The following is a 27,479-nucleotide window of genomic DNA, read 5'->3' on the forward strand; positions in this document are numbered from 1 at the left end:
AATATATTTCTATAAAGTTGTTTAAAATTCCAACGAATTTAATTTGAGACGTACCAATGTACAAGAATGAAGCATTATTCTTTAATAAACATTTTCATGAATGTAAGCAATGTAAACCTTTATATGTAATTCATTACTTTGCTTGCGCATAAACGTAGTTTAAGATTCGTAGAAGAGAGAGTTACAGATATAGACGTATTACAAAGGGACAGAGTTGAAGCCAAGCAGAATGGGGAATACGTAATGGAAGTCAACGCGGACTAGGACTCACCCTCATCATCCGAGGAGTAGTTGTTGTACACCACTCCCCCAGGTCCCACGTTGGCTTGACTCTCGGATCGTGATCGCTGGATGCCCGTTGCTGATGGCGGATTTCCAGCTCCCTGGGCCGTGGCATTTCCATTGCCCACCAATCCAGTTTTACCCGCCTGGGGTGCATAGCGTGCTCCACTGGCCACCGCCGTGGATGCCAGCAAGATGTTTGGATTGCTGCCCAACTTGGACATGGCGGACATGTTGCTGCCGCCCTGTTGGATGCCCTTGCGTGTCAAAGGTGACTGCAGCATGCGCTGTTTCCACTCCAGGAGACGCTTCATGGACTCCTCCCGTTTCCGTTCACCATCCAGATTATGCTGCGGCGAGTTGGAGGCACCTGCTCCACCCGTGGGCGATGTGGTCGTGGAATTGCCAGCCGAATAGTCGTCGTCCATTCCGCCCGATCTTTTGGGCAAACGGGCGCTAGCGGATCTCAGGAACTGCTCGTTCTTGCTGATGATCTCCTGGGTGGACATCGACGGCGGGAAAATGGAGCCCGGATGAACATTCAGTGGCGGCAGATCATCTTGCTGCGGCGACTGCAGCTGAGAGGCCACCGAGCGTCCCTGGCTGGCGGATCGGCTCATTCGCGGCATGCTGCTGGCCCCACCACCCTGCGCCTCGGCCAGAAGTTCCTGCCGCTTGTAGGCCCGCTCGTAGGGATTCTCATAGCCAATGGTGTTCACCCCGGAGTTGAAATCTGCCGCCGTGGTGCGATAGCTGCCCGGCTGCTGCGGCTGTGCGGCGCCAGCTCCACCGCTCTGCAGATACAACGCGCTCTTCCGCATCTTGTCCGCATAGCTGGCCTCCGAGTAGTAGAAGCTGTCCGGTGTGCGATTGATGTCCAGGCTGGACTTGGGCCTCGGCGCCCTGCCGCTCTCCTGCTGACTTTGGGCCACCGCCGCGGCCGCAGCGGCTGCAGCTGCCTCGGCACGAGCCTCATACTCCAAGAAATCCGCCGAATGGGGACGCACTATGGCCGCCGCTGTGCGGGCACGCAAGTCCATGGTATTGATTAGTTGATCGGCGGCACTGGCCTACAAATGGGCGAAAAAGGGGAGAACGGGTAGATGTTAGAAAAGGGTTACGTAATTGCATCGGGGTAAATGGGCTTGTGAATTTTTAACTACTTTTGCACTCGTCAAAACTAGAGGTTTTAAAAATATCAGATTTTATTGTATTGAGTAAAGTAAAATCAGACATTTTTGCATACTATTTTCCTTAAACTTTAAGTTTAATGGTCGTATTTAACTAAACATGGTCCATGTCGTAGACTTATTTTCGGAAACATTTTCAAGTTTTTAAGTGTGGAATATTGGCGTGGCCCGTAACTTGTTTGGAACTTGGAAGGCGGCGCAGCTAGTCTCTTGGCCAGGAACCCGGGGCCATAAATCATGCACGCGACTCATTTCCCGGCTAACTTGCTGTGCCTGACCTGACCCACTAAACAGCTGCCCCACCCACCTAACCCAAAAGGGCGGCGAGTGCATATAGTTGCATTCGAAGGAAATTGTCGGTGCACTGGTGGCCATGTATTTAGGAGTGGGCTGGTGGAGAGGCTGGTGGAACCTCTTCCTTCACTGAAACGTCTGCAATTTAGCAACCCACTGACACACTAAAGTCCAATTAAATTGTGAGTTGCGGACTTGAGACAGCAGCTGCTCGAAACCGAAAGTTTCCGAGAAAGACTCTGGAGGAGCTGGTGTTCTACACCATCATTCCATCCATCGTCCATCAATGGGGGCACTTTCAGCAGCAGCACAAACAGCAGCTGTTTTTGTGAGTGCGGCTTTCTGGAGTCGTCGGAGCGTGAGGATGAAGGAGTTATCTTTACAGGAGCCGGCCAGCTCTGGTTGCAGCACCAGAACCGGCAAGGGCAAATAAAAGTGAAAAGCTGATACGTGCTGAGGTGCAAGACTCCTCAGCCAGCGAAACTTTGCAACTAGGTCAGGGAACGAGGGTCGGAAATGAAACACCATCATCATCTATGCCCCTTTTCAGTTTTCCTCCTCCTTCGCCGGCTTGTTTTTTTGTGAGCACTGGCAGTTCCCCCGATTTGCGGCAATCAGACAACATCAAGTGGCATCGCTGATGATTTGGTGGGCTGACCTTTGCCGGTGCCACGCCCCCGAGCTCCAAGCGCACAGCTCCCAGCTTCCCACTATGCGAAGCACCCATAAAGCGGGAGGATGCAATGCCAAGTGGCAGGTCATCAACAATAGCAATCGCAATCGGAATCGCATCTCATGGCTGCCTTGGGGCTGTGGTTTGCCTTTTTGACTGCCTTTGAGAATTGCACTCACTGGTTGTGCGCTCAATCCCACTTAATTTTCTAATAATACTTTCAAGAAATATAAAGATCTTAAGGGATTCATAAGACATTTATGATGTTAAGTAAAAAACTAAAATTTAGCTAAACTAACTGTGTTAATGTTCAGACTCACCTCCAAATGATTGGGCGTGTACCGCTGCGGCATCGCGGGCACATGCTTGCTGCCATCGTAGCTGGGCGGGCTCAGCGGTCTGCGGTAGCTGGCCGCCTCCTGAAGAAGTGCCTCCTGGGCGGACATGGGCACGCCGCCGCCACCTGCCAGTTGCGACATGTTGTAGATGTCCTCGTAGTCAGCTGCAGCTGCTGCGGCGGCAAAGAGCCGCTGCTGCTTGGAGCGCCCATAGGCATCGGGTGTCCTGCGCTCCGCCTGCAGCAACTGCTGCTGGGTGGGATATGATCCATTGGGGCCCTGTCGCTGCTGCATCAACTTGGCCATGTACATCTCCCGCTCGCCGTAGATCTCCTCGGCGGCGCGTTGTTGCTGCAACCGCGCAATCTGCTCCTCCATGTCCAGTTGCTGTTGCTGGAACTGCGCCTCCAGATGGTCCAGTGAGTACTGCTGCTGTGCCTGTTGCAACTGTAAGGCAGTGGACACATGTCCAGTTCGAGTGTCGTAGATGGCGTGATGTTGCTGCGGTTGCTGCTGCTGTTGCTGCTGAGATCGTTGATGTTGCTGCTGCTGGTACAATTGCTGCGTGGGCGACATGAGGCGGCGACTAGGATGTTGCTGCTGCTGCTGCTGTTCGTTGTGCTCGGGTGATGGTGATGAGTAGCCCCCATCGTTAATGCGTCTCGGCTTGGGTGGTGCATTTGCATAGAGGGGTTGTCCACTCCCACTGCCTCCTCCACTGCTGCCCGTATTTTCCGACGATGGTGTTGGCTGCCCTTTGCCAGGGTGCGATTGCAGTGTGTGAATGCCGGAATCGGAGTTCTCGCCACTGTGATTCAGCGAGGAATTCACACTTGGCTCTGATTCCCCGCTGCTGGGTGCCTGCATCAAGCTGGCCGCCGCCAGTGCCCTCACCCACTGCATCATGGCCTCCGAATTATCGGCCGCCAGCCAATAGGTACGCATATTCTGATGCTCGCACTTGAAGGCAAACTTGCGATAGATCTTGTCCTCGGGCAAACAGGCGGATACGCGATATGAGGGCAGCAGCACTGATCCCAATAGCTTCTCCTCCTCGGGTCCCTTGTAGTAGTACAGGCAGTACTCGGCCAGGACGAACCAACGTTTACGCCACACTTTCAGGCCATCGGAGCCCTGTTTGTGCAGCCAACCCGATAGGGTCACCGGCGTCGATGGTGGCCTCTTGGTAATGGGCGACTTTAGAGCCTGTATGGAACCGGCACTCTTCTTGCGATCCAACGGAGCATGGCTGGGACTTTTGGTGGAGTTCGATGATGACTCCTCGGAACTGGGCGTTGCCTTGGGCTTGACCGCTGATATTTGGGTCTGGCAAGCTTGGTTCACCACATGATTGGGATGATTTTGCTGGATATAAACGGTACCATGCTCACTGCCCGGGGTTTGCAGGTCGTTTTTGTGTCGATGCTGCTGTTGTTGTTGCTGCAATTGCTGTTGCTGTTGCAACTGCTGTTGCAGCTGCTGCTGCTGGGCGTACAATTGCTCCTGGTAGTGTTTGGGCATTGGAGGCTGCTGCGACTGCTGTTGTTGCTGCTGCTGCTGTTGCTGTTGCAACTTCAGAGGACCCTGAGCAGGTTGATATTGATTTTGCAAATTTAGCGAAGAGGGTGGAGCCCGCTGTTGCTGTTGCTGCTGCTGTTGTTGCTGCTGATTGAGAGCGGTCATGTTGGAGACCATGCTGGACGACTGACTCATGTGGTAGTGATTTGTGGGCGGGTTCATAGCCTGTCGCAAGGCAAATGTCCGCTGCTGCTGCTGTGCGGCCTCGCTTTGTGTGGCCATCTGTGCCTGCATCTTGGCCGCCTGCAGCTGCTGATACTGCGACTGCAGTGCCGAAATGGGATGATGACCGGCCATGGCATTGCTGGCATGCAATCTTCCAGCTGCCGCCAGATAGGTTCGCTCCGTGGGCGATTGATATAGCTGCTCCCCGGCCGCAGTGCCTCCGCTGCTGGAGTACGACTGATGGTAGGGGGAGCTGTGTGAACTGCTCGATGTTCCGCCGCCGTGCTTCATTAGATTGTGATGCTTGGACTGCGGCTGCATGTCAATAGGCGACAGCGGTCCACCGCCGCTGGAACTGGTGGCCGTGGGCGATTGCTGGTACAATGCCTGACTGTAGGCCGCCGTTCGGTAGTCCACGAGATTCGTCTGGTAGGCCAGCGGCAGCTTCTTCTGCTGCTGCGCCAGGATAGCTGCCTCCTGCAGCTGCTGCAGCTTCTTGGCGTCCATGGTGCCGGCGGTGAAGAGGGGCGGCGCCTCCAACCTGCAAATGCGGAAAGGAAAAGCAGAAATCCGATCAGTGAAGTTCGCAACGCAGGCGGAAAAGTGATTCAATCAAATGTGGTCAGCGGGCTTAATTTGCGCGCGTGGACGCAGTAGTTAACCCTAGAAGAGCTATTTTTTATTCCTTAATAAAAACAAATAACAGACAGATAACTTATAAATTATTCTTTTATTAATGGTAAATGTATTTAGAGTTTAATCTGACTATTATGGTATTTATTGAGAGCATTTTCATTGCTCCTTGCATTTAAATCCTAATTCCTTAATTCTTTTTAATAATTTGAGCAAAAAGGTACATTTATCATCGATTTTTTCTAGCAAAAGTGTTGCAGCTAAATTGTTGAAATACTTAACAGTCTTAACCAGGGGTTAAGCTTTAGTCGAGGGTCTTTGCGAGATTCGCGAGCTGCGGAAGACACGGAGGCCGTGGAAAATGCAACTGGCTCAGCGCGTAATTGACCGTAATTGATTAACTGCAGTCGCCGCTCCGGCCACAAACACACGGCTGACCTTGCCGGCCTCATTTTCTCAACGGGAAATGGAAAATCGGAAGGGGAAATGGGTTGGGAAATGGGGTGGGGCATGGTGGGTGCAGAGTACTTTCATAGAGAGATCAACGAGATTTACACTACTCACCAGTCCCACAGCTGATAAATGCAACCAAACATTTTTGCACTCTTTCGCCTTTCTGTTTTTGTCGTGTAGATTTTGTTAATTCGTTTAATAACTTAATTGGCCTTATTGCCTTAATTGAATTGCACTAATTTCTTTCTCGCGCCCGCCTTGCTGCTTTTATTGTAATGAGTTTTGATTTGATTATTCGATTGGCTGCAAAAACTCAATTAAAACTTTTCGATTGAAATGTGGCGGCCTCTTTTTTTCGCGCTGCCTTTCGCGTGTGTGCCTCCGACTTTTTGGGGTGCCACCAAAAGAAAACCAACAAAAAAAACTGGGAATTGCAGTCGCCATCTAGTTGCAATTGAAACTGCGAATGTGTCTATTTTTATTGGAGGGGAACCGCAGATTTATTTGTCTACCCCGGCGGCAATTGCCAAGTGTAAAAAAATGCAGACAAGCAAAATTGAAATTAAAGCCATAGGTAAAGATAGCTATCTTAAATTTTAAATTGATTATGTGTTTGATTGGAGCTAAATGGAATTTAATTTAATTCTGTTTCATGCCTGCTTCAAATTTGTTTGTATCAAGCATATTTAATGCGTACAGAAAACATCATAAATTTCTTCATAAAGTGGAGCCACCCCCAAGCAGAACACAAAAAATAAATCATCTCCAAGGAAACAATAATGCCCTGGTCGAGTATTGAACACGAATTCCGTTTTAATGTGAGTGCGGGCAAATGGAATGGAGAAATCCAGATACAACACACACGGCAAACATTTGTGAAGCCAGGCACATAACTCGATAATTGCTCTATCGAATGACAATTTTAATGCAATTTAACGTTGAAAACTGCGAGAATGCAGATTGCAAAATGCCGAATGCACGGATAGATGCATCTGCAATGAGCCCAGTTTCGAATGCATTTAAGCAAATGAAATATGGATTGCCCTTATTGAAGCTCCGGCACATTCCACCAGCGGAAGGGCCAAAATGGCGAGGATTCTCTTCTGTTTTATCCTGTCTGCCTGGGAATTAAGTGAATCCTTAACCATTAAAAATGTAACACACAGAAAAACGAGTTTTACAACACAAATGCCAAAGTTAATAAATCTTTTTTATCATAGAAGATTACAATATTTGAAAAGATTTCCTTGGTTTATTTCCAAAAAAAGGTAAAGACACATCTAAAATTACCCTGTTTTTCTATCAGTGTCTGAAACTTGACTCGTGCATTGAGAGCAAAATCCTGTTGAAAATGTTACGCAATAAATAAGCAATTGATATGAGGTTAACAGCCATTCACGACCAGACTTTTTCTACGTAGTAGTAGTAGTATGTGCGAGTTAGAACCATCCGTGGCTATTTCACGCCACAATCAACTTTGGCCAAGCAATTTTATAATTGCCTGCCAGCCGGGCCGCAATTTGTATGGCTTTCAATTACCGCCCGGCGTTTGGCCAAAAGCGCAATGCCTGAAAAAAACTGGAAGAAAGACGTGGCCCAAAGCAGAACTCACAATAAAATATTGACGGCGGAACAACAATACAAAATCAATACCGATTAAACGGCAGAAGGACTCGCGCCGCCCACCCACTGGTCCTTCGAGCCGGATTTTATTTATTTATGCGGGCTGGCTGGCTGAAAAAAGGACTGAAACGACTGCCTTGCAGCTTCTTGATGTTGCATTTTCCATTTTTCCACCCGCTTTTCCTCGCTTGACAGACGTCGCTAATGTGAACATGAAAAATTACCACAGAAATATTTTATGCACACAACGGGTGGAAGGCAAAGGAATGTGCCAAAAAAAAATATGTGCATATAAATGGCCCACATACTGCGCTATTGTACATATATACATAGTGAATATTATTATGCTGAAGGATGATATAAATTTGGCGTTGGGCCAGGCCCAAAAACATGACGAGGCTAATGGTAATGATACACACAGCATATTATGCTTATTTATATAACAAATTACAATAGGACCGTTTAGAGGTCATCTGCACATGTGTGTTTACATGGTCGCACTGGAGTTCCACAAACCACGCGACTCCCGGAAAATTTCGCTTTTGTTTCGCTTATTATTTGGCTCAGATATGCATGTGTTCAAATATTTGAAAGCTGGCCGAAATATGAAAATGATGATGGCGGGATAAACTATGTATGTCCAATAATCGAGCTCGATTCGCTTGTTTGGCATTTTGATTGGCATGTGAGTTTTCCCATTTCCATCAGTAATTCCATATAAAATAGCGCATACGACCTGTGGTATGCACGCCGTGGAATTCAATTATCATTGATAGGTATCTTTTTTTCTACATACGCGTGTAATTATAATATCAGGGCATGCCCCGCCTGTCAGAAAATATTTTTTGATATGGGTTAGATAGGGCTGTGCCTACTCTTGAGGGATACTCTGTTTAGGCTTGCCCTGTTTATTTTTAGCTGGAATTTAATTGCTGTGACATATGCAACAGTCTGTCAACCACAAGCACACAAACACACACGCACCTCAAAGGTAGGAGACACACCTGCTGTGGAGTTGACCTCCCCGCAATCCGGCCACCAACTGTCCACAATGACGTCATTACCGCCAACGACAAGTGCCACTCAGGCCAAAAGGAAAAGCGAGCAAGAGAGAGAGAGAGAGAGAAGATGGCAACCAACTTCCATCAGCCACTTCAGTTTGAATTGGCCAGAGTCGGAAAAAGCCGCCCACGAACTGGCCAACTTAATTAATATCGGTATCTGCCCATTTTCCAACCTCTCTATTCTACGGACTCTTGTTATACGCTAAGTGCAATTATAAATACTCATCGAGCCAAGATTGCGAAGTAGTTAAAGCTCCACAAAAACGAAGTGGAAACGTAAATAATGTGTGAAAAGTACAACAAACTTGGGTGGGTCGGGTAGGAAAAATCAATAAACAAGAAAAAGCGAAATGTTGAGATACAGAAGAAGACGGCTGAAAGTGTGACAAACTTGGGAGCATTGGGAAAAGTAGCACACACATTGAGATACACATATGGTAGATCGAAAGACACGGAAAGAAACTATGTGTATAATTCCCGGAAATCTAGCACAACTATTTTTTGTAACTTTATATAATACTCAAATATCTTTGTCTTCTGTAAATGCTTTACATGCTAAAAAAAAAAGGATACAAAAGTCTTTAAATAATGATTTTCCTCTCTGCAGAAATGTTCTTCTGAACTTTTGGGTTTTATTTTTTGCCATTTTCTCGACAGCCCTCTGGGTATTTGGCACATCATGACCTTGCCAGTCGTTTTTGATGAGTTGTCAAAGGGCGGGAGGATACGTACATACTTAAGTATTTTGTTAGGGCCATGTGAATTTGGGCCAAAAGTGTTGCATAATATTTGCCTGAGGGCTAAAATGGCCGATACTTTAACCAATCGCCTCGATTCACACGTAATTTTACGGGAGGCGGGGGTGAAAATGAAAAATGTTTGCTTATTGCTTATTGATCTTGCTGGTCAGTCAACCGTTTGTAAAATTTGCATTCCGCAAAACAATTGAAAGCAATTAAACTCAAATCAATCATTAAATTGAGTGTGTATGAGTAGCGGATAATGCTTAATGGCATTCGACGGCAATCTGTTTTGCTGGCGATACCATTGCGCTGAATTCGCAATGATTCTGTGGCCCAGGCTAGCATAAATCAAAAACGGATCGATCCATGGTTTTGGATTATTAATTGAAGCTGCCAGAGCCAGGGGATTGGTTTCACAGCCAGGCCAGAGTTCGGAGTTACCTGATATCGGAAATTGGATTTTGGTTCAGAGTTCGAAAGAAGCAGCGGCATGCAAAGCCTGTGGCATGTTGGTTCTAAATAGTTTGCCAAGTATGATGAAATCAAAGTTTTGTTTAAACAACATTTAAGCCCGGCAGGAGCAACAGCAGCCGCCCCAATTCAAACTTGCCCACTTGATTTGCCAGACACTGTGTGTGCTCTTGAAGAAGAACAACGGCTGGGTTAGAACACCACCTACTCCAAACACCACCACCACCACCGCCTCTCAGAGTCCAAAAGCCGACAGCAACATCCAAAACATTCCGGGGAGAAGAAGGTCCTTGCAACAAAGCATAAATATTCATGGCTATAGTTGTACGGGAAAGCGAACGGGTGGGACACATTCAGATGGATAGAGTTGCACACGGACAGATGCCTCAATAAGGCGTGTGTGTACCGAAAGAAAAAATTATATGCAATTAACTTAATTACACATTCAAAGCCCAATAAGACAGCATGCACTAAGAAGTAATAAGTCTAACTAAATGTTAGCTGAATTGAATCTAAGATTCAAGAAGGCATTTAAAAATATTTTAAGGAAACTCAACTGAGTATATTTGGTAAAGATACTCTATAAAGTATCTAAAGTATCTGCTTGACTATATTTTAAACTGAAATTCATTCAACTATCTAGTTTGGCTCAGTGTGTTTATGTATGCGTCAACTTCTGCCCAGAATGACACTTGATGATGGAGATTTTGTTGCTTTCACTTTTGCCATTCTCGCAGTGGGTTGTTGTCCTTAAGCCTCCTGGCTGGCTGGCTGACTTGATTGGCATAGACGCCAAACGATAGAAGAGCAACAGACGTGCATGCATCATCATCATCATCAGCATCATGGCAGTCATCGTCATCATGGTTGTTGTCCTCCTGGTGGGTGCAGTTCCATTTTATCTCACTGTAGCCCACAATCAGGAGCCAGGACACGTCCGTCTCGAGGAGCAGCGAAGGTGTCAATGCAGCCCAGGCGGCGGCAAAAAGGCCAGCCAAGTCGCTCTTTTGCTCGTTCACTGTCTCCAAGGTGATTATCAATGGGATGCCTATATCCTGGCGCCGAAAGGAAGCCAAAGTTCGCTAAGTGAGCGTGGGAAGCTGAATAAGTCATTGAGCGAAAATTCATTTCATCAAGGCATCATGATGGCATTTCGCTAATGCTCGCTTTCATTTGCGCCTTGCACAAGTTAAAAATTCAAATCAAGGCAAGGACACACACCAACACTCTGGCAAAGAGTTTATCAGGGAAACATGAGCGATGCGATGGAAATGGCGGCTGTCATTCATGTTGCATACTAATTTAAATACGTGGCACGCACAGAACGAGTCCTGTGGCAAACACAGGGAATGAGAGCGGGGGGAAGGGGGGGGTGGTAAAAATGGTAGGAAACCCCGGGATACAGACGGTGGAAAATCCTGCCCACCTCACACCACCCACATTCCAAAATGCGGTGCTGTTACCCATTTCCGCTTCTGGCAGCAGCACAAAAGCCACTCGAGTCCTTGCCTCCAGGATGTGTGCCATGTTTATTGCTGCCTCTCTCTCTCTCGCTCTCATGTTCCTTCTCCCTCTGACTCCTAACCCCCTCCCGCTTCCCTCCCGGGGAAAACCCTCCTGGAAACAAAGACAAGCAAAAATATTTTGCCGTTTTTAGTTGTCGCAAAAAGTTTGCTTTGTGCTTGCTAGTATATGTACTATGTGTTTGGGTTCGAGCGCTTTTGTTTATTGTATATTTGTTTGGCATTTTCTTGCACAGCATGTCGAAAAAAAAGTGGGAATCGGAGGCAAAAAGGAGAAGTAACACGAGTTGACCAAAAATAGGGACAGAAATCCATAAAGGAGAGGAGCACGGCCACCGCCAAAGCTGGATTTTCAGCATTGTTTTCCTCTTTTGTAATCGGAATTACGTTTGCCATCGGTGCGTTGTGCGTTAATAAGGACTTCAATGGAATGGCTTAGTATCTGCGAATAAATTTTCTGCGAAATTGAAAAATAAATACCTACAAAAATGAAATCCCTGCTGTAGTAATATAAATCATTATTAAAACACAACACAAATCTGTTCTCTTTTATCTACTTTAGCTAAAAACTTCAAAGCATCTTCTGAAGGAATATTTAATTTTTAAAGCAACCCACATTTTGCATAATATATATCCGTGTACATTATAAACTTTGTTGTTTCTTTTTTGCGTAGCCTGTTTGTTTCGACCACTTCCCTTCGACATTTGTTGTATTTCTTATGTGCACTGTTCAGTTCTTGTGCACAATATATATACATACATATATTTGGGACTCGTTTCGAGTCGAGTATGTGTATTTGTCTGGAGGGAGCTTGATGGCCCCGGCCAACCAAACGGCGTCCATTCAGACCATTCTATATAAATGCAAATTGTTATTGATTATGCTCCACATAAAACTATAAAAGACATAAGAACACACAAGCACAGAGATCCCCACATGGTGCAAGTTTTCTAGGATTCGTGTGCCATAATAAATTTTGGAGCATTGGCAATTTTTGACCCACAAGCAGGACCTCTATTTGGTTCCTTTTTTTTACTTTTGTTGTGCATATTTCTGGGAAATTCAATAAGAAGAGCTAGAAAGACAAACTATTTTCATTTGCACGCCAGTTTAGGCCATAAACTCAAATATCACCCATACGCCCCGATGGCCGGCCATAAATTCAAATCGAAATGCACTGTGACTGGTTGACTTTTCGCTTGACAGGAGTCAAAAGTTCAGTGAGCCTCATATTTTATACACCGAGAAAAAGAAAACCTAATACGATTAGATCAAGAACATGAACATGAAAGGATAATACTTTAATCACAGAAAAACATTCTGCTGGTTTTTATACATACTATATAATCATCATGAACTTTTTTCTTTGTTAGATGCCTATGTTTGATCATGACCTTTTCATATCGAAAGTTCATGTATTAAAGTCACAAAGTTCTCAACTTTTTCCAGCGTTATTGTTGTTTCAATGTATGGATTTCGAGGAGTACCGAGGAAAGCGGCTGCCTGTCATGCAGAGTTTGGCAAACAGTTTGCTTGCGGCTGCAGGAACTCAAACAGTTTAGCAAAAACTTTTGCCACTGACATTTGCCCCAACAGCAGAAGTTACCCCGTCAATCTCCTCCAGCGTGGTGGAAAAAGCGCCGGTGAAATCGGTGACGCAGGAAAACATAATGACTTTGGTAATTACAGCCACCAGCTTCCCCACCTTAGAAGATATGAAAGATATACATACCTGCCTACTTGCAATTACCTGCTGAATTGGCTGTCCAACTTTTAATTGCTGAGGCATGCAAAACTCAAAATCAGCAGCAAGCCGCTAAAAACAAGCACCAAATTAAGTGGATTTAAGGAGGTGGAGCAGACACATTCAGCTGATTGCACTTTCGTGTGCAAATCTAATTTTACACTTGCACTTCGAGGGGGCCTGGGAAAATTGCAAAATGAAATGCACAAGATCTCGAATCTGGGTCCAACAACCGCTGAATTAGGCAAGGCCATTATAAAATTATGAAAAATTATGAAATTGCGAAAATTGAAAAGCAGAGGATGGCAAGTCATGTGAGAAATCGGACACACAGATCCCCACATTTCCTCGGTCTCTATCTCTGCATAATGGCAATGTGGAAATGTTTATCGGGGAAAATGGCCGAGAGTTGTAATTTTCATTTCACCTGGAAATTTGTGGCGTACATACCGCACTCATCTATTATTCAATTTAAGTCAGCACACAATTTTCTGAGTACTATGAAATCATTTTCCAGCTAAATTTTCAATTCTTTGGAAAGAACATCATTAAGGGAAAAGCCGCAAAGAACTTTCGCTTTTGGAAAATTTGTGAAATTGTTTTAAAACTACATTTATCCTTCTTATCTTGGGTATACGTTGTAATATAAAATAAATGTAAAACTTAAGCCAATAATTATTTTATATGAACCCAGTTTAAATGCAACACATTTAGCATTAGAGTGATTTCTTATGAAAAAGTTTGTGATTTAATTTTTTATAATAGTAATTTAAGCACACTTTATCCATAATATAAATTTCAAAGCATTTGAGAGATTAGGCTTGGCAAGGCTTTAACTTTATGGCACACCCAGTCAGTTGGTCATGGAAAAGTTTGTTTCGAACTGGAAATCCGATTTAAATGGACAGTGCTCATATTCGAAGCTCTATGGTCACCATTTGAATGCATGAGTGCCCACAGATGGCGACCGAAAGGGGTAGTTTAATTGAATAAACCGTAGTAAACCGTCGGACGGGCTTTTCATTCAATTTACCATCGAACACGACCGCTACACACCGGCCCCCTCCCTCTTTTTACAAGCGCCAATTAGTCGAATTAATGGTGAAATTTGATTTGCATTAAGCGCGCGGCCCGTAGAAACCATGGTGCACATGGTGGGATCCATGGAAGAGGAATGTCCTTGGCAGGCCCATTTCTTATATACCTTCTGCTTAATATGCAGACATATTACACGGCGAGTGTGTAGATACATTTTTGAAATAACTTATTCATTACAGACAAGCGGAGAAGGGTGTGTGTGTGTAAATTATTCGCTCGCAGGCATAATAAATTGCTTTAAAAAGGAGCCGCCAGGCGAGCTGCCAAAGATAGCAGAACTTGGCAACAATTTAGTTGCCTTTTGTCCTCGTTGTTGCTACACATTCTGCAGGTGCCGCACCGCTTTGTATTTCCGCTCGCCGCCCACGCAAACAGTCCCACTCATGTGTCGCCGAAAAAAGAAAGGATTTTCCAAAGGCAAGCCGATAGAGGTGAATACACTTGGGAAAAGAAATCCCTTTTTGAAAATGACAAGACTTCCACATAATATCACACATGAAAATGCTCATCTTGTAGAAGGAATTTCTCCTTAACTAATATTGACTAGGCGTTTTACGGGCTTAAATGTTAATCTAATTTTCTAATAATATATTCATGATATTATTTTTATTTTATACAAGTTTTTTTATGTTTGAGGACCCAAAACGCGTGCTTTCTATTCGAAGTTAGCCGCGTATTTCGAGGCTGAAGGGAGGTCCTGATAAAATGGGTGGCTTTCACTCGACAAACTTTGCTGTTTGCGGTGTCCAGTGGTAAAACAAGAACGTAAAGGTGGACAGCCCTCGCTAGACCGCCCACTTCGCACCGAGAGTTGAGGTCTAAGGACTATGGACTCAGGTCTCAGGTCTCAGAATTCAGGACTCAGGACTATGAACACTGTGGTCTCGGCTCCACATCTCGGGTAAAAACATCCACGACTGCGACGACGACGACTGACGGCGACGAAGGTTTGTGCTGGCCTTCGTGAGTCGCAGCGCTCCGTTTCTGGCACATAATCATTTACATAATATACGGGAGCACCATCAGCACGACCACAGCGAACTCGGCGGAACAACAACTTGGCCAGGATAATTTCACTCTCGCAGGACGCGATTTTTGGGCAATTTGACGTGTGTGCGTGCAGGAGTTTGGTTTTATTGTGGTGGCGTTTATGTAACAACGAAGCGCGCACAATTTCTAATTCATTTTTACTTGTGAGGATTGTGAATTGCGCGTGGCACCGTGCCAGCCCCGCCCACCGCCTCCTGCGCCAGCCGCCTCCCGACGCGCTGCCGTTTTTGCGTTTTGGCCAACTTCTCGACGAGGAGCGCGCGTTCTGTGCCACAATGGGCTCGTTGGGAGACTGACTGCGGGAATTCGAGTTTGCGTCGCTCGGTTTTCAGCTCGGCAAAAAAGGACATACAGCTGACGACGGGAGTTGTGAGTGAAAGCTGCTGCTCGGAAAAGCTCCAAGGAAAGCTTTGCGAGGGTGGATCAAAGAATGTAAATCGTAGTCAGAAGTTTCAGATACAAAAGAATCTTCAGGATATAAAAAAGAAGTTCGGAATCAAAACTGTTTAATAAATAATGATTTAATACTGAATGTTGTTAAGTATTTAAGTAGGCATTTAACTTTATGAAATATTACGTATACGCCTTGTTGTGTAAGGGCGGCTTAAATCCTGAACAAACTCTAAAAAACAGGTAAAAAGTAAGTTATTTTGAGTTAATTCTGAGCTGAGCTTTCCTTCAATTCCGATTACATATCCCAGCACTGTTTTCTTTATTTATATCTGTCACGAATGCAACGAGCTCGTAGCAAAAAACACGAAAGCACTCCAACCACTTCGAGTGAAAGCTTATCCTCAGCTCACATGGCTCCCACATGCCACAAAAATGAAAACCTCCTGAACCCCCTTACCACTTTTTGGTCGTCTTGTGTTTATGCAAAAAGCATCAGCAAAGGTGAAGCTTTTATTTCTAATTTAGCCCGAAAAATACAGTGGGAAAACTCCGACAGCATAGAAATGAGTTATGGACAGATACAAAGTATACCCATCGGATGGTCATGGGACCATTTTTCAGCTTTTTGAGCGCGTGCGAGGTCATAAAATCGGTGCTAATGCCAATAATCCAAGACGTCTGGACCTGTCGGCTCTAATTATCATCGAGACGCATGCGAGACCAATTAACCGAACCTAGTCTAACTCCAACTCTAACACTAACTCTGGCTAATAACTCACCTCTGGGGTTAGCCGATGTGTTGGCCAATAGACTCAGGAAGTTGTTGTTTTCGTCGTCGTCGTCATTGGGAGCTGCAAAGAGAATTCGAAATCAGAAGATGGCCATTAGTATGCAGCTTTGGTTTGCTTTGATGGGGAGCAGCCGTAGCAAACTACTGAAAAATCGTGTAGAAAACGCATATGTCAATTAAAAGCCTATAACAAAAGGCAAGCGACAAACAGGAGAAGTCAGTCGATTCCCACTAGCACACAAATCGCTGCACGCAGAATGCCAAGTGAAACGTGTATGTGGGTGAAAGAGTGGAAAGTGCCGACTTAACTGGCATTGGAAACGAAGAAAGCCCTGCAGTTCCATTTATTGCGTTTTCAGCAGTTAATCAACGCATAGTTCTCATCTTGAGTAAATAATCACCGCTCAGTTTGTATGAAAACTAGTGATGATTTTAACATTGGCATATCCTGCGGATTCATCACAAAATAGCACAATTTTAAGCTTTTAAATACTATGTATTAATCGTTTTTCCTTCACCTTATAAGAAGAAAATCTTCTCAAATTTCTTAAAATTTGCATCAACTTTGTATACCCGTTACTTGCAAAGTGTAGGGGTATATTAAGTTTGTTGAAAAGTATATAACAGGTAAAATGAATGAATGAAAATGAAATGAATCTAGCCATGTACGTATTGAACTACAAAAGGTAGAAATTTCAGATTAGGGTTCGGTTGCGATGAATTGTGAAACATCACAGATGTGAAGGGGTAGACCCTCACTCACACAGGTCACGTGCGGACAAAAAACGTGGACTTCCAGTCAGTCGTATTTCGAATCGAACTGAGTTCAGTTGAATCGGTTCACTTCGAATCGGTTTGATATGTTTTACATGCACCGAAAGAAATGTATTGGAATTGATCGAAATCGGGAATAATATTCTCTCAAATTCGAGTCGAGAAATAATCAATTAACAAAAACGAGGAAAATAAAAAGCATTTAAATTGCAAAAAATACCAATTTTTAATAATTCAACAATTCCCATATAGTCCCCTAATTTAAGTATTTAAGATAAGAATTGTTTTGTGGTTTTTGTAAGGGAAAACTAAAGCTACCAAGAAAGTACTATACAAAATCAATGCCAATCTCTCCTGCAGTGTAAAAATTCAAATTGACTGAGCAACCGAATACGAGTGAATGAAAATGAATCCCAGAGTCGTTGGCTATAAAAATGCATTTACCTTTCAGAAGCACGGACACTGCACTGAAATGGCCAAATTGAAGGGAAAAGTGTAGTTAAGGGCAGCTTTTATTCAAAACGAATGCAAATCAAATGTGGCTTAGGAAATGAGTTTTGCCCAACGGAATTAGCAATTCGTCAAGCGAATTGGGTCAAAGTCAAATTAATAAAAGGCAGGAATCAAAGCATAGCATGCAATTTAACAATTATAATTGAAGCCATTCAGCCTGAGCTTTCACAGCCAATTTGCCGGGGGTCAGACTTCAGTTGCAATTACTTGTCGACGACTATCTGTGGGTCCACTATTTGGATGTGTGTTTGTGGAATTGGAAACAATTAGCAAAGTGTGCAGGAGATTTAGAGCGGAATGTCATAGCCCTAATTGCCCAGGAGCACACACACACACACGCACGCAGTGCCAGAAAGGACGAAAGGACACTGGGACGAGGAGCGGGGGCAGTGCAGAATTTAATGCCGGAGACATGCAAAAATTACATCCTCAATTGCAGGACGCCCGTCGTTGTCACTCTCACACAAAAGCGCCCAAATTCAATAAACAAGGCGGCTTGTGCGGCGAGGATTCACTGTCTTCCGTCGCACTCTCTCAACTCACGCTGTCTCCCTTCCTCCTTCTGTGGGCATCGAGGCGTGTGGATTCATTACACTCGGAGAAAATTTACAAACATAAATACAAAAATTAAAATATGAATTGAAAGGGAAGTTATATAATTTGTTTTAAAAATTTTAATATATAAAATCTTCCCATTTTATTGTGTATTAATAATATATTATTAAGGAATGCTCATGTATTTTTTCCAGTGTTGTAGAGCTGTTACATTCGAGAGACAATGCTGTACGTGTGGGCAGCTCGAAAGCAAAACAAAATCGATTGCACTTGCGAAACTCACGCGCCCCGAAAAGTAGGCAATATAAATTTGCGCACAGCTGCCATGCATCACGCACACAGTCAGAAAGCTACACACACACATAGCCACAGAGGAACAACATAGGCAGAGCGGCACATGCACACATTAAGCCATTAGTCAGTGGTCAGAAAAAAGACAGCAACATGGAGGCAACATCGATTTGGTCGCGTTTCTGCGTGCAGTACCTTCAATTGAAATCTACACAATGGCCACATGCGTGGGTTAAGCCATGGAAATGGCCGGTGGCCCCTTTGGCCAACCCCTCTGCTGAACCTAAAACCCATCGGAGTGTGCACCCAGCCAGCCAGTTAGCCAGCCAGCCAGCGGAGTAACTGCACGCTCCATTGAACGGCAAACGGGCAACGTATTTCGCCAATTACGGCGACCACCTTTGACAGTTTGGCCAACAGGAGGAGCACATACATGCATCCTCCGTGGAGCTGGGCATCTTGAGGCGGCAATTGATTGTCGTAAACAATGGAGTCTGATTTAATGGAGAGTGCTATGCTCGGACAGGCGGTAAGCTGATTTAAATTATCGCACTTGTGCGGCGTTTCGGCCAGGCCAGGTACATAGTTCAATTTGGCCAAAACAGCTGGCCAACAATCGGGTTTCCCCCATGTGGCCAGTTTATGGCCTGCCTTTGGGTAAATTATAACCAACAAGATAATGCCTTGGGCAAATTATCGAATTGAAAAGCAGTATTTGCACTTGTGTCTTGGTTTAGAAATTAATCAATTGATCTTTGCCAATGTTGATATATATACATATGTGGTAATCTCTATGGTAGACCATTTCGTGTTTGAACAGTATGAGGTGAAAAGTGGGATTGGTTGCATAAATAGACAAAATGCATTAAGCTTTATTAATATCAAAAGCATTAAGCTTGGTTAGTATCAATAGCAGAAGCAATCTGAGGAAAATCCTTAGTTAAAATGTTTATTCGGTATACATTTTAGAAATGCTTTATAAGCTGTTACTATGTCAGAAATGCGTTCTCTAAGGACATCCTTTAACTATTCAGTAGTTTTCCCCGCCGTCATAATCTCGTTTAGTGCTAACCCAGGGGTATTCATTAACCTCTGTCATTCCGCCGGGTTCGTTGACCCTTCCCTTCATCGTTTTTCCTGGAAAAGTGTCGCTGTCAATGCAGCAAGTGCAGCAGCAGCAGCAGCAGCAGCCTAATGCATAATTAAGTGTGTGCGCCTGTGTGAGTGTGTATCTGTGCCGCTGAGTGTGCGGCGCAAGTGTGCGTGAAATGCTGCTGCACCTTGTTGCCGCTGCTCTCAGGCAGAAAGCTGACACACTTAAAAGTCGGCAAATGCAACTGCAACTTAAAGTTGCAATCTCAGTCCCGATTTAAAGCCCGTTAATGCAAAAGTCACGTTCATGCTGTTAAAGTGGCCGCAAAAACTAGGAGAAAAATAAATCCAAACCGCTGGCATCTGCTTTTCGCATTTGACATTTGTGCCCAGCCATCGGCAGCAGCTAACTTTGTATGCAACAACATGATTTGCGTTCACAAATTGCCGCCGACTTCCGTTCGTTCCGTTGAATCCGTTGATTTTCACCCAAAGACAGCCGCTGGGCTTTGGTTTTGCTATCTTCTGGCAACTTGCAACTGGCAGATGGTATCTGCAAGTACATCCTCATTACACCAAGCCTTCGGATTGATTTCATTCGCCTTTTTCCACATCAATCAACCGGCAACTGCAACATCATGTGCCTCATTATGCTTACCAACCATTGATGGCTCCTTAAAGTGGGTCAAAAGGTGATTTTTCTCCTTCGTTTTGCTAATTTTCCAAGGTTTTTGCGGTTGGTGTTGTTCGGTGTTTGTGAAAACGCCGATTGCCAGTTTCCCATCAGGCATATCTGACTACCGGAAAATCGGTAAACTTCAACAAGCCGCGATAATCATCGCTCCCAACTTGAACTTGATCTTGAATGCAAAGCGGTTCCATTTGCCCGGCCATGCATGCACGCCCATATGTGTTCACCACTCGATTATATCATATTTTCCTACGCATTTCCACTCCACTTAATGCCAAATTATCTGCACTGTACATTTTGTTCATTGTTGTTCTGTTTTGTTTTCATTCGTTTCGTTATTATTTTTTTTCAGCTTTTCAGCAAAATGTTCGCCGTCTGTGCAGCGTTGCATGTCGCAGGCAGTGTGTGTGTTCTGTTATAGTGTATATTTTTCTGTATTTTACTTGCCAGTTCTGCTGCGGATTTTAGCCAGACGTTTTTTTTATATATTTTTTTTTGTGTTCTACTGCAGCGTGTGTTGGTCGAACGGACACACGAGTGAACAAGCGGACAATTAGAGCGCTCAAAATCGCGTAACACTCGCCAAATGCCGGCAACTTGGCAAGTAACGTACGTATGTACGTAGTACGTAGAATGCCAAATGAACAGCCGTTTAGAACGTATCTGCTAGATACATATACATACATATAGTGAGTATGTGAGATATATACGGGTATATACTTTAGAATTATTTTTAATAAGCATTAAGTAAGAAATTATGAGTATTAACTACCTAAGTATTTTTAGCTATCTGTAAAAGTTAAATTAAATGATTGAGTCCCTACCAATCCACTTATAAAACACTGATAATATTCCTTTACTGTATATATCAATAAACTGTAGATTTTCTCATAATAATAATCATAATCATACAATCATATTCTTTAAGAATCAGCACTTTTGTAGGGCACTCAACTCTTCCAAAGAGCTTAGTTCAGCTGCCTCTCTGCATCAGTTGTTTTCCATTTCCAATTGGTTTTTTGTGTGTTTTTGTGTTTAGAATATGTATTATTTTTATTTTCAGTTACCCAGCAGCGTCCGTGTGCAATGTTAATTTTTCAGCTTTCCATTTCAATGAGCTGAATGAATGACATTTTGTGCGCGAGGCAATGGCAAAAGTAAACCAGACCAGACCAGACTTAAACGATCCGTTGACAGCCTGGCCACGATCCATCTACAATATCTGGGAAAGAAGAGAGATTGGAGTGGGCAGCGATGGTGGACCAGAGTTTGATCAGCTCTTGCGCAATCCATTGGCTGTGCAGGTGCACAAGTTTATGGCACAAGAAGTACAAGTGTACTGGAGTCTCGCAGACCTAAGCTCTCAAATGATCGAACGAATCGAGGTGATCGTGCTTGTATCTTTTTTTTTTTTGCTGCGCAATTTTGCTGTCGCAGCATTTGGCCATGGTGGTTCTTCGATCTTCAGCTCACCTGTGTAATAATGCCCGCAATTCCGTTACTTTTTTCAAGCCACGCTTCATCAGTTAATTTGCCGCTCGATCAGCACATTTTGTCCGCGCTTTGTATTACATTGTTGAGAGCACCCAATAATGGTAAAGTAATACCACTGGCCATCAGCACTTTCTGCACTTTATCTAGGTGGTGCTCAAAAGTATCTGAGACTTCGAGTCTGTCTCGGTTTCAGTCTCAGTCTCAGTTTCTTTGCCAGTCAGTCAGTCGGAAATCGGCGGAAAAGTAGCTCGCTTATCAGCTGCCTTCAAGTCACCGAAAATCACGTTGCAAATGCCAGCGACAAATTTGTTGAGGGGCCAACACGAGGAAGCCAATTCTACGGACTTTGCAGCTGGCCGGCGAAAATTGCATTGCCAAATCGTCTCAGTTTTGCGCAGGAATACGCCAGCTGAAGTACTCGAAAAAATAATATGACTTTCAAAAACTTATTAATTAATTTAAAAAATAAAATGTGCCTTTAAATGAGTTTTAGATATATATAGTTATACTTCATTTACTATGAGTTGTTTGAGAATGGTTTATACCAAATAAATTAAAAATTTTAAATAGGTATAAATTCTGAGATGTCTAAACTCATTTCTTTCAGTGCATCTCTAGGAGGCACTTGTCTGTGGAGCTCGTCGCTGCCATTTGTCATGCGATGCCGTTTTCCGTTTCCATCTCCCATTTTCCACTGCTCCGGCAATTGGCGCTGGCATTTGGGTAATTTTAATGAGCGGCGCTTGTAAGAATTTGCGACAATTTGACAGCAAATTGCCAGTGCGGCGGACTGCGAACTGCAACTGCAACATCTTCGGGAGTGTCTGCTTAGTGGCAGCAACAAAGCATTTGTGTCAAAGTTGCAACATCGTGATGCGCTTATCAGTATGTTGTTGATTCGAAATGTGGGCCATGCGCGATAACCGAAACCCAATATTTGAAATGCGACAGCAAATTGATTCCATTTAGTCGAATAAATCAACCAAATTATGTCGGTCGAGCAACTTAATAATCAGCTGCACTAGTTTAGCCCATAAATATGCCCCACTTTGGTCCATTTGAACTGGAAAGTCGACCAACGCCGCAGCGTGTGTTGCAAACATTTAGCCCAGCCATTGCCATCAAAATCGAAATCCAAATCGAGTGCGACGGAAAACGCGCCCTTTGCCACTTTATGTGCGACCGGTCAGTCCCGAGGCCAGCCACAAATGTTACAGTTTGCTCAGAGTGCCACGCCCCCAAATCACCCATTTGGTGCCACAGGGAGAGGTGTGGCACAACACAGGAAATATTTTGGGGTTATAACAGAAGAAAAACTCGAAAGAAAAGTAAATTAATAGCATTCCATAGAGATCTTTAACAGTCTTTTATGAAATGAATATATTAAAATATATTACTTTGTTATAAAATGGTGATAAATTCTGGTTTACACCCAAAAATTATCCATATTATCAAAGGTTATAAAGGTTTTAATATTTAATTATAATATTATTTAGAGATTAACTCCTTAACTTAGAGATCCTTTGTGTGGAAAGCATTTTACAAGACCGGCTTGCTTCCTAATTGATTGCGATAAATAGATTCAGATTACGTAAGAGATAATATAATTAATTCAATTAAAAGTAGCTAGTTTTTTCAGCTTCTGAGCCGCGTTCGTGCAACTGCATAGATTTTGTGCAATGTTTGGCCAACGCAACGGCAACTGATTTACCATGGCCCGCGGCTCACCTAAAACTGCCCCTTCTGAAGTCTGGAGTGGAGCCCCTTCTGGTCATAATAAATGAAATCCCATTTGGATACTCGACCCCACCACCACTGCCAGCGACCATCGGAATCGAATCGAAACGAAACGAGACGAATTTTATTCATGGCGCATTTGGTATAAACGACGTTTACACATATTGAAATCTCAAATCCCAAAATGTGAAATGTGGAAATCTCTGCAAATGGAAAGTCACAGCGCAAACACACGCACATTTCCCCTCCTCCCCATGTGTGCCGAAGGGTTTTGAGCTTATAAACTTGTTGTAAAACTCATAAAAATATGGCCAGCAAAATGGAGGGGAAATTTTTATTACCCATGCAACGAAGATCAAATGCGCTTCAGGCATCAAATCGCTTTCTTTGCTCGAATGCAAGACAGATTAAATTGCATCATAGATATGGTTTCCACGAAATGGAAAAGCCATTAAATTGTTGTCAGTCGCAGCAAGTGTCAAAATATTGTATTATTAAACAAATTTAATGCTAATTGGATTAATAACTTAGATATAGGGTAATGGAGTGATTTTTGGATATAACATGCATACGATTCTTTAGATTTTATTAACAATTACATAAAGGAAAATTTATGAAGTTCTGCTCCTTTTTAGAGTGCGTGACAAATTCAGCAAAGGCCAACTTTTCGCATAAAGTATATAAATCGAGACCGCATTGTGGCAATGAGCCAGCAAAATCATACTTGCATCAACTTTAAAACCAGTTTTTCGTGAGCCCAAAATCAGGGCTGGCTGCCCTGAAAAATCACGAAAAAAATACAAAAAAAAAAAAATGGGCGGAGTGTTCCCTACAGACTGCATTTCACTCGAATAATTGAACATTTTCGGTGACCCAATTTAAGGCGACGCCTGAATATAACAAATTGCACCATGGGGCCACGCCCCCCATTTTCCATTCGGTCGCAAAGCCGCATTTTCCCGCCCGCCCCTCTAAAAGTTCCACCTATTGATTTTGTCGCAACTTAACTGCAAAGAGCCGGGCCAAAAGTTTTACTGTAGCCTGAAACCTCGGCCCGACTTGCTGACACGTTCAGTTTACTTGGAGTTTCTTTAGGTTGAAAGTAAGTACACCTATATGTACATATATAGTATGTATCTGCAGGGGGCGCCATGTGTGTGCGCACTTGTGGCCAATAACTTTCAAATGGCTAGGTTTGAAAGTTGGTATGGGCCACGACCACTGAATGCTACCAATCATTGTTCGCTGTCAGCGGCGAAGCAGCTGCAGATTCAATTAAACTTTGCCTTCACGCTTTCGATCAGTGAAAGTGAGCAAGTCGCAATTGCCATCTATCCAGCCATTCATCCATCCATCCATCCATTCATCCATCTATCCAGCCATCTAGCCAACCCCTTCGATTGGCCAGCCACAATCAATTGCATTGGCAGTTGCAGTTGCAATTGCAATTGCAGTTGCAATTTCAATGGCCATTCCAGTTGCACTTTTAGTCGCATTGACAGTGGCTGTATGTCAAGTGCAACGGCCACTGAACTGCAGCGAAAAGTGAGATGAAATTCCATCTTGGCCATGTCATGCAACTGCCTTTCCACTTTTAAGGTCAAGAAAGAGAAGGATTTCTATTATATTATTAAATTTAAAGATTGAAATCAAACAAAACAGTGGTATTTCTAAATCAAATTGATTATATCCTTTCTTTTAATCATAACAATTTAGTAAAATGAGATGATTCTAAAAGTGACCTTAATCCAGCTATTTTATAAACAATTTTGGCAATTAACCGTTGATTGCTCCTATAGCATTCAAACTACCCGAATGTATGGATTACACCCACTTGATCGGCAAGTTCACTGCCACCCAGGCGCATTCATTGCAACCCGAAACGTCCCAATGCAGCAGTGCACTTATCCATGTACTATATACTTATATACATATGAATTATAACTCGCCAGGCGTGCAATTAAAGCGAGCATCCGCTTTAAATTGAAATCGAAACTGTTCGCGGGGGAAATGGCGATACAGTCGGAGTGCATAAATCTAGTACAAGCACGAGCGGCCAGAACAATAGATGCAGCCAACAGCCGAAGGGCAAGTGAAAGGGTATGGGTATAGGGGCACTTCCCAAGGGGAAACTGCCTGGAAGGAGGGAGGTGGCTCTAAAGCCGCCGGCTGGCGACGCTCAGTTGCATTCGGCCGGAGGAGCAACAAACAACACGCTTGGCCAACGCTGCGTGATGAAGTGGCCATGTATGGACGAGCCTGTGGCTTCCACTCTCCGATTCTTGCGTTACAAGCACATAAAAGATATAGCATATGTGTATATATATAGGAAAATTGGCACATTTTACTCGCTTTCAACAAGTTCAGAGATGCGAAATGGAACAGCCAACAATGGCCAAGCAACCAAAAAGACGAGACCACACACGGAGAAAATCATACTGAATCCCTTATAAGGTTTAAGGTAACAAAATACACACACTACACACTTGCTTTGAATTTCGTTATCTTTAATGACAGTAAGAAAGATACCTTAGTTTTATTCCAGTGCCTGGCAGGAAATGCAGGTTACTGTGATAAGATCTTATGGATTTCCTTTACATTAATTAGCCCAAGTGCAGTTGGGCAGCAAAGGAAGTCGCCTCAAGCGTGTCAATTTGTTATTGAGAAGGGATCTTATCCCCCAGAAAGATCTCTCCAGAATAGAAAGCCTCCGTCGAGTACGTTGACAATGAACCGTGTGCCCAATCCGCAACTTAACTGCCACCAAGAATGCCAGATACCCACTTTCGTATCAAATACTAACTGTAGACTAATGATACCACCATATTACCTGGTTTGTGCAACGTCATCCGAGGGCTATTTAGACCACCACGCACATAATCCGCTCTGGGTTCACCTGTCCAACCGGCTATCTCGGAATCAACCATCTACATCTCAATCGCAAGGTAATGCCATTCCATTGAGACCCGATTGTTTGTTTCTTCGGAGCTGGAGGGCTCTTCTCCGGCTGGCCTATGGAGTATCTGTGTTAATTTCCGCTCAACTGTTAGTTTTATGACTTCTTCGAGACGTTCCCACAGGGCCCAAATACATTCAGCTGTTGCTGCTGCGTCACATGGAAAACAACAAATATAGAAAAACAAAACGAAGACCAAAGAGGCCAAATGAAATGAAAAGAAAGCCGCGGGTCAGTTTTGAATTATTTATATAGGGAGCCAGCTTGGAATCAAGCATTTCGTAAGAAAATGCTAATTCAAACGTAAGAAAGCGATGGCTTTGTCAAAGGAAAACTAATTAGATGGATCCCAGGTCAGTGGGCGAACTGCAAAAGACCCAAGACACAAGTCTCCAGAGTCTAGACCAAAGTCAAGGGTTTGTCTTTTAATTGTTAACAAGTGAAGCGGCTCCCGCGAAGCAAAAATCAGTGGAGCGTGGCAGGTAAAACTGAGCAGGTGAATGTGGGCGATGGAAACAAATGCAAATTCGCCGGCTGTAATTGTGTGAATAAAACAGTCAACAGTTGTGGCCAACGCCTCGACACGCAACCTAGTCCAACCCTTCCGCATGTCTTTTGTTTTTAATTTTGATTGAAAAGAAAATGAATTCATTTCATAAGTCCCCCGCGGCAGCAGCCGAGAAATTAGCATAGTTTTCGTTTCAAGATGGGGGAACTGTGCTAATGTTACAAACTTGCTTCCTGTCGAGATTTTCGCGCAGTTCATTAACTTGGCCACAAAGTGCAAATTTCACTTTTTTCCCGCACATTTTGAAGTTCAACGAGCGGGTAAACCAAGATCCAGCCCCAGCTCCACACTCCACATACCAAGAAACCACGGGGAAATTGCAAATTACCGCCTCATAACCTGCAGGTTCATGGCGCTCATTGAAGTCCCCCTTTGGGACATTTAATTAAAAAATACTTTCACTGCCTGTTTACTGCAAATGCCAAACTGACTGAGTGCCAGTCATAAATTTATGCCAGCTTGTTGGTCATAATTGTGAGAAATCTTAGGCGACAGTTGGCCAAAGGGGTTTGGCGGAAATCACGACAGGATCGGATAAAAATGTGACTGGTCGCAAAGGAAATCCACTGCGATGTGGAAAAACTGATTGCTGGGTTGTTAACTGGGCTCAAATCAGGGCTAATTTGAAAGTAAAGTTAGCTATAATCTAAGAGCAAAGACTTAATAGCGCACAATAGCATAATTAAGTATTTAGGTAGCTTA

General features: G+C 43.9%; 1 protein-coding gene across 13 annotated transcripts in view; it reads right to left on the reverse strand.

The window, feature by feature from the left end:
* Window positions 1–27,479, reverse strand: part of LOC117144791 — a 49,386-nt gene that overhangs the window by 14,036 nt on the left and 7,871 nt on the right. For 8 of the 13 annotated variants that reach the window (XR_004459661.1, XM_033310165.1, XM_033310161.1 and 5 more), the window contains exons 1-3: window positions 5,718–5,764; window positions 2,760–5,061; window positions 272–1,352 (exon numbers count right to left, since the gene is read on the reverse strand). Coding sequence is in view for 8 of the 13 variants with exons in the window: in XM_033310165.1 (XP_033166056.1) it covers window positions 272–1,352; window positions 2,760–5,061; window positions 5,718–5,749 (3,415 nt within the window). In the remaining 5 variants the exon portion in view is untranslated. Of the gene's footprint in view, window positions 1–271; window positions 1,353–2,759; window positions 5,062–5,717; window positions 5,871–15,064; window positions 15,163–16,095; window positions 16,168–27,479 lie in introns of those variants that run through there. The other 5 variants (XR_004459660.1, XR_004459659.1, XR_004459658.1 and 2 more) reach the window with 4 other exon arrangements.

This window comes from Drosophila mauritiana, chromosome 3R (assembly GCF_004382145.1).
Source record: "Drosophila mauritiana strain mau12 chromosome 3R, ASM438214v1, whole genome shotgun sequence".
In the NCBI taxonomy this organism is placed as follows: Eukaryota; Metazoa; Arthropoda; class Insecta; order Diptera; family Drosophilidae; genus Drosophila; species Drosophila mauritiana.